Source organism: Ixodes scapularis, unplaced genomic scaffold (genome assembly GCF_016920785.2).
Source record: "Ixodes scapularis isolate PalLabHiFi unplaced genomic scaffold, ASM1692078v2 PGA_scaffold15__6_contigs__length_5221840, whole genome shotgun sequence".
NCBI classification, from domain to species: Eukaryota; Metazoa; Arthropoda; class Arachnida; order Ixodida; family Ixodidae; genus Ixodes; species Ixodes scapularis.
In genome coordinates, this window is record NW_024609841.1 from 1,210,384 (window position 1) to 1,217,778 (window position 7,395).

A 7,395-nucleotide genomic window follows, 5' to 3' on the forward strand; every position below is an offset into this window, starting at 1 on the left:
ATTCTAATATTCGCCGACGAGTTTATTATTCACGAGCTGACGTGTCTTGGATACGGCGAGTGTGCTGCCGTGAAAAGGTGGAAAGCTTTCGAAGGAAAGGTGGCACGAAATAGTCCGATATATTTTGGAAATTTCGTACCGAAAAACAGGTTTTGACTTTCTACTCCCTTTCTTTTGGCCCACTAAACGATATGCTATTAGTAAGATTCCAACTTAAAATTATTTATCCCAGCCCAAAATTAATTTGTTGTCCTCTTTAAGGTAATCACGCCTGGCTCAGGAAAAATGACAGATGTTTTCACCGTGAATCTGTTGTCCTTGTAATGCCCCACCTCCGCACCCCTTGCTCCCCCAACACCATTTCCCAAGCTGAAGAGGGTTGTTAGGGGCGTGAATCGATGAGAAAAGTCTTGGCAGAGCCTATATTGAGTATAGTTTTCCTCATCTCGTGGTTGATGGGCAATCCCCAGACACAGACACATCCACACCCCAAAGAAAAGCATGAAAGGATAAATTTTTACTTTCGTAAACCGCAAAACCGAGGATTCTTATTCCTTTCTAGAGTACACGAAACCGCAATAAAAAAGACACATATATCTTAGAAAGCACTCAAATAAAAAAAGATCACCCAACATAAGAACATGAGGCACAAATAAAAGAGGCACGCAAAATTAAAGAAAAACAAAAAATCGAACTCGTGTTTGCTAACTCCTTCTCACGCGCAGCTGTCATATCCGGCTACGAACAGAGATTTCTGGTACAAGCAGAACGTGCGGTGATTTGTGTCGTACCTCGTAATTCCGGAGAATATCTACGCTTCCGACATTGCCCAACCCCAAAATGGACTGGCTGGCTTCGGATCCTGACAGGAGGAAGGACTGCGCCTGGCTTCTTTGAGACCGGAAATCTCGGGCCCCGAGAGGGCCGTGGCAGCTGGGCAGTCTCGCGAGATGCGGTCTAATTACCGAGACGTTGGGAGATCCGTCGTAGCTAAATTGCTGCTCTTAGGAACGATATATTACCTTGGTTGGCACTCCTGCATGGAGCATCTGATATATATATAGAGATTAGTCGCTGAAACAAGCCAAAGAAACAAGCATAACATTTTACGTTTGTGTTTAGTCAGCCTAAGGTTGGTCTAGCTTTAAGCTGCGGCGACACTGGTTTACGCTCTAGATAAAAATTTAGCCAGTGCAGTACGACTGCTAGCCTGGGGTCTTTAACGTGCACCACGCAGTAGCGATACGCGATCCCATGCCGGTACGATGCTCATCTAGAACGAAACGGGCAGAGTTGGGGATAGGAACCAGCACTCCTGGATTCAGCAGCGCGGCCTCTCGCTCCATGTGCTGTGGGCTGCGGTGCGTAATACACTCGCCCCCTCCCCTTCCCTTTCCCCGCTTGCCACCCCCCAGCAGGGACTACGAAAGCGGCATGGCCACCACAAGCGATAGCGATGAAATATTTCGCAGTCATTATTTCTGTCGGGTGTGTGCAAAGACGACCTATGTAAGGCTCTGCGTTAAAAACATGGGCGTGCGTGCGGACTCCATATTGTTTAACAATAACGCGCGAACGCCAATTGACCGGTAGATCAGCGCCTTATCGCGGCGTGAAACAGCATGTCAGCGAGACTATGCGCTTCTGGCCGAAGGCACACGCATAGCCTCACTGACTTGCTGTTTCAAGCCACGATAAGGCGCTGATCTACCGGCCGGTTTGTTGTTTACGCGTTATTGTTGAAAAATCTAGAGGCTGTACATTAGGCTGAACTCGTTATTCCGCATATTTTCAAAGGTGTACTTTCTCTGCAAATTGAAAAATTTGAAACCTCATGTTCAACAGGCGTTGATGTGCCACTAGTGACAGAATTTTGAACATGACGCTCAGCGCAATCGGGAAGCATACGGGCATCCGTGTACCAAGGACGATGAGGTGGTTGTTGAGTCGTTTGCATCAAAAGGCGTGTATTCGTGCACAAAAATAACATTATTTTGACCTCGCGTGATTTTAGTCAGGGGTTTATTTCTAATAGAGTTCATAAAGTTTTACATATTCTTGTAATTGGGGTGCATTTTACTCCAATATTACCCAAATACACCCCTTTTGTTAACAGTGTGATACAGCAATAGGCGACACAGTCCTTCGTGAAAGGCTTGATCGAGAACCTTAGAGGGAGAGGAATGGCTTAACTTATGCAAGAAATAAAGTGAACCGGGAACGCTGCCTCGGGGTGATATAACGGGAAGGCAGCCTGATTTGACCTGACCAAGATGAACAGACTGTTTACGTATATGAACGATTTCAAGCAGGACAGCTTACGGCCGCCATACCTGCTCATGTGGGCAAGTACGAGCAATTTCAAGCTTGACAAAGCTACGTTCACGCGCACGCTGGACGGGCTCGACTAATGAGACACCAGGCGGGCGCCATGGTTGCAACTGTCTATAGGGGGTATAGACTCGACACCATATTTGAGGGTTCTGTTTAGAGCGCATGCTCAGAACGAGCTTACATTAAAAGACTGATACGACCGGCAATCTTGATGGACTGGAACGCACGTTGCAAAAAGCTATGGAAGCTGAACAACAGCACGCGTTCAGCATTCGCGCACACAGCTATGGCCGCCAGTAAATACTCACACCACGGGGTATACACTGGACGCCATATTTGAGGGAGCTGCTTAAACCGCATGCTCAGAACGAGATCACGTTATTAGGCTGCTCAGAACTGGCCATTGTGATGGTGTGGAATGCACGTTGCAAAACAACTATGTAAGCTCACCTTCAGCACGCGCTCAGCAGTCGCGCATGCAGCTATGGCCGCCAGTGAATACTCCCTACGCACATTTCCCACAAAGGCGCAGCTACCTTGAATGTCTTCACTTCTAATGTGCGTTAAACTATTGTTTTGATTTATCCACAACGCTTGAATGTGTACTTGAAAAATTCATGAATGTCAGAGATTCTTGTTTTGCCCCACCTAGAGTTTCTCGCATATTCCAAGTTGAAAAATCTCTTCCTATTTTTCCGTCCCGCATACCAGATACGGAACCCACGTGACTGAGAACGGGAGGAAACGAAGGAAGTCTATAGTTCGAAGATAGGCGCCGAAAGAACAAGGGCGAGAAGGGGCGTAAACACTGGTGCTTATCTTCGATCTTAAACCAACTGGCCCAAATTGCCGTCTTAATAAAGTCAAACTGACCTAATGAAGACGGCAGGACGTATGTTTCGAACGCCCGGCCTCCATCACGCGCTCTACACATTCCTCGGCGCCTCGGCTGCGCGTGCGCGCTGGAGGTGCAAGAAAAGCCGAAGCGTTGCCGAAGGTGCGACAACTGGCTTCTTCTTCGTCTTCTCCGTCTTGTTTTTCTTCTTTGTTTTCCTCTTCGACGTCTTCTTCTCCTTCTTTGTCTCTCCTTTTTGTTTTCTTATTCTTCGTCTTCGTCTTATTCTTCTCATTCTTCCTTCCCTTCTTCTTTTTCTTGTTGTCCTCCTCCTCCTCCTCCTCCTCCTCCTTCTTCTTCTACTTCTTTTTCTTTTTCATCGTTTTGTTCATGGTCGTCTTCACTGTCATCTTCATTGTTGTCTTCACCTTCTTGTTTTCTACTTCTTCTTCATGTTCTTTTTGTTCTTAATATTACCGTTATTAAAGGGCTACGGAAACGAACTTTTTGCTATTATTTCTATGTTTAGATATTAACTATGTTATGGCGGAATCCCAGAAGCAGTCTAGACTATTGTTTCTGGGCTGCCGGGAGAACATTTAAGAAAACTGATTTTAAAACGAAGGAACAGATTTCGAGATTGCGCCTGGTGGCGGCCTGTAGAGCTCCGTTGGTGTGCCGCCAAGTCATCGGTATCTAAGAAGCAGCGCCAGTTTGCTGCAGTATGGCTCTCTCGTGGAGTTACTTAGTCTTGAATATGACCTGGGCCGGTTTTCTCGAAGCGATGGTAAACCCATTTTGGTAAACCACGGTACCTAGGAAGGAAAAAGTACCTAGGTTCTGTAATAAACGGCTGGATATAAAAGCACAATAATTATTTTTGATTGGGCAGTAAGATGCGTCGTCTATCGGTGAAACAAGCCAGTCATTTTGTTTATTCTCTCTTTCCGCTGGTTGTTATCGCTCTAGTATGGTATTTTAAATCAAAATATAGTAATGTTGTACTTGAAGACCAATTTATTTGCTTCAGATGCTACGAAGAAATTTTAGCTACTATGCTAGAGTTTGTCGACGAATATTTGAAAACGTAAGAAACATTTCCTTCAATATGTTTCGCCATAAACTACGCATAACTTTCCCGTGTCCCTTCCAGTCTGGCAACGCCGCTGTAGTCTCGTTTTTGTTCCCTGCGACGCACGTTTCTACGATTCCTGCTGATCTCAACTGTTTGCCCTCTCTTCCGTTTGCCCAACCGATCCACCGATTAGCCCACCGACCGACTGCGGACTTACTAACAACTGATTTGCGGACCTATTTGTATTTTGATAACGGAAACGACGTCGAACGGAACGAGGCGTCGACGTCGACGAGACCGCGCGTACGCGCAGTACGCTGTCGTCATGCTGGGACGACAACGTGTGTTCCGGGACCGCCTCAATCCGCTGGAAGAATTCGACGAGGATGCGCTGCAGCAACGATTCCGGTTTGGTCGCGCGGGAATTATGTTTCTCGCGGAGACGCTGCGCCCGTACTTGGAGCGGTCGATGCGTCGCAGCTGCGCCCTGTCCGCAGAGCAGCAGGTGATCGTCGCTCTGCAATTCTACGCCACAGGCAACTTCCTCATCACTGCAGGCGACTACGTCCACGTGTAAGTCTCTAGTGCTTCACGGTCCGTGAGGCAGGTCACCGTAGCTCTGGCACGTCGTGCAAGGGACTTCATACGGTAAAGAGTTCCTGAGCGTTCCGTGTCAAAAAAAAAAGAAGAAAAGTCAGATTGTGTTGAGTTTGTTTATGAGTAAAGCTATACGCACTCCGTCGTGCACCTCGGCCGGAAAGGGCTATACGCACTACGCGAAACTGCCCTCCAGAGAAAAGGGAAAGAAGGAGCTACCCTCTTATCAGGATCCTCCTTTGTGCCTCCCGGGTTTGCACAGGCGTTGCTATTTTCCTGCCAGATGATTAGAGAAGATTAACCCGTTACTCAACATTCTTACAAAGGCAGTTTCCCTCTCCTCCTTTTACTTGGTGTTCAAAAGTATGCGATGTGACGTCAGTGCAAGGAGCCTATAACACGAATGGTTACAACGTGTTTTATAAGTGGTGGCATAGCATAGGGGTAAAAAAAAAAGAAGAAAAGATGGCATAGCATAGGGGCATACACCATGCTTAGGGGGGTAAGGTATCTGCTTCATCCATAAGTGGACACGGGTTCGATCCGCGGTGTGGGCCCACTTTTGTTTTCTCCAACATTTTGTTTTGTCGAGGCATTTGGCGATATTTACGACATTTCTTTTTTACGATGAACACTGAAAACAGAAAAAAGACGAATGTTGTCGGCTAAACTTTGCAGAAATGTGCATGCTAGGGTACTGTGCTGTAAGTTAACTTGTGAATGTATTGACAATGCTGGTGGCCTGACGTCGCAGAGAGTGCTGCCTTGCAGGAGCGGTTCTTTGACGTAGCCGGGCTCCCTTGTGTCGTGGGTGCTGTTGATGGCACCCACATTCGAATCCAGGGACCGCGCGTGCACGAGGAGGTGTACGTGAACCGCCACCTGTACCATTCCATCAACGTACAGGTGGTAGTTGACGCATCCTGCCGCATACGCAATGTGGTTGCGAGATGGCCAGGAAGCACGCACGACTCCCGGATTTTCACCGAGAGCACACTATCAGTCAAGCTGGACGATGGCGTCTACGATGGCCTATCGCTCGGCGACAGCGGCTACACCTGCCAGCCGTGGCTGATGACGCCCTTCCTGTCGCCATCATCAGCAGCAGAAGTCAGGTACAACACGGCACACACCACGACAAGGTGAGTTGTTGAAAGGTAAGACAAGGTCACGCATCGTGGTGGGTTACTGGGCTGCTATATTGAAAAGAATGCCACTAGAAAACGTAACGTTTTGTTGTCATAGCACAGACGACACTGTTAATTGTAACGCCCCTACATACAGTTTTGTGCTCTCTAGACCAAGCAGAAAACTGTGGTTGTACGGAACCTACAGAGAGAAGAAAGAAAATACTATCCCAAGAACTTATATTTATTTATTGTACTTTTCCAGTGCCCCTATACGGCCCGAGGGCCTGCGTAAGGGTGCACCGTAGACACATTTATGCAGTGTTGCATAAAAAGCAGACACGCAAAACGCATGCATAGTATCAACAAATAAAAACGTGAAATATTCTCCAACATATTTTTTGGAGAACATATCAGATTGTTTGTTTGTTAGGGGCAGGATTTGTTGCATACGTGTGAAAGTCAATATTTTGGTTCAACCTGGATACAGAAGAGCAAAAAGATACAAATGCAAAGCCGTGTTTTTTTTCCGGCCCCACCTTTACAGAAATTACACGCCTACTTGTCATACATTCTAAAATACTCCACACTGCTGGGACTCGCCGTAAAAATGGGACAAATTGCACCGGGCTCGGGTTGCGATAGGGAAGTCGTTGACAGCCATCTTCGGACTGCTAATGTTAACGACTGTTTGTATGAAGCTGTGTTTCGCTTACACTCAGCTATGAGGAACATTTGTCGAGGGAAGTTTAATATGGTGTACATGTAAACATACTGTTATATAATATGGGCAATGATAAGAAATGATTGCCGGGTTTTCGGTAGGCTACAGCATTCAGAAACTATGAAATAGTCTCAGCCCTAATATATTAGTGTAATTTAAATAAATAATACTCATTCTGTTCATATGATGCACGCAGGACAATAGGCCAGCTGAAGCGCAGGTTCCACTGCCTGCACGCCGAGCTGCGCATGGAGCCAAGCAGATGCTGCGACATCATCGTGGCATGCTGCGTGCTCCACAATCTCGCCAAGAGATACCCCTGCGTGATGCCAGGGACTGCCATCCCGCCTGAGGTTCCTGTGGAGCCCATGGCAGCCGGCCGTGGAGAAAGCAACGAGGCCCGGCGTGCCCTTGTCGACCAGCTCTTCTGTTGAGCGTAGGTATGTGGGTATGTGGTCTTTTCAATTCAAACTGATTTTCTTGAATGCGAGATACATACAGAGATATTGTCCTCCCTGTGTGTTTACCAGGCTCCGTAAATGGATAACCATAATAACAAGCTGAATGTGGCATGCGATTTCATATAATAAATTTTCTTGAATGCTTCGTGGCATCTTTTGACTGTGGGTTTACCAGCAGCTAATATAAGGGGCTGAACCAACCCCAACATATTCCTTGGAGAACATAGATATTTTAAATCTTT

General features: G+C 46.8%; 1 protein-coding gene across 1 annotated transcript; it reads left to right on the top strand.

The window, feature by feature from the left end:
- The first annotated feature begins 5,521 nt into the window (after positions 1-5,521).
- LOC121835608 (putative nuclease HARBI1) lies at positions 5,522-7,126 on the top strand. The gene is made up of 3 exons (XM_042290042.1): positions 5,522-5,545; positions 5,685-5,983; positions 6,889-7,126. Exons 1-3 carry the CDS (start codon positions 5,522-5,524, stop codon positions 7,124-7,126), a joined length of 561 nt encoding a protein of 186 aa, XP_042145976.1.
- Positions 7,127-7,395: the final 269 nt, after the last annotated feature.

Excerpts from the sequence above, each read along its gene's own strand:
- LOC121835608 (XM_042290042.1), top strand. The coding sequence starts at position 5,522 with ATGTGCATGCTAGGGTACTGTGCT. Across the intron at positions 5,546-5,684 it reads GCATGCTAGGGTACTGTGCT|GGACCGCGCGTGCACGAGGA; the intron begins GTAAGTTAACTT and ends ATTCGAATCCAG. Across the intron at positions 5,984-6,888 it reads ACGGCACACACCACGACAAG|GACAATAGGCCAGCTGAAGC; the intron begins GTGAGTTGTTGA and ends TGATGCACGCAG.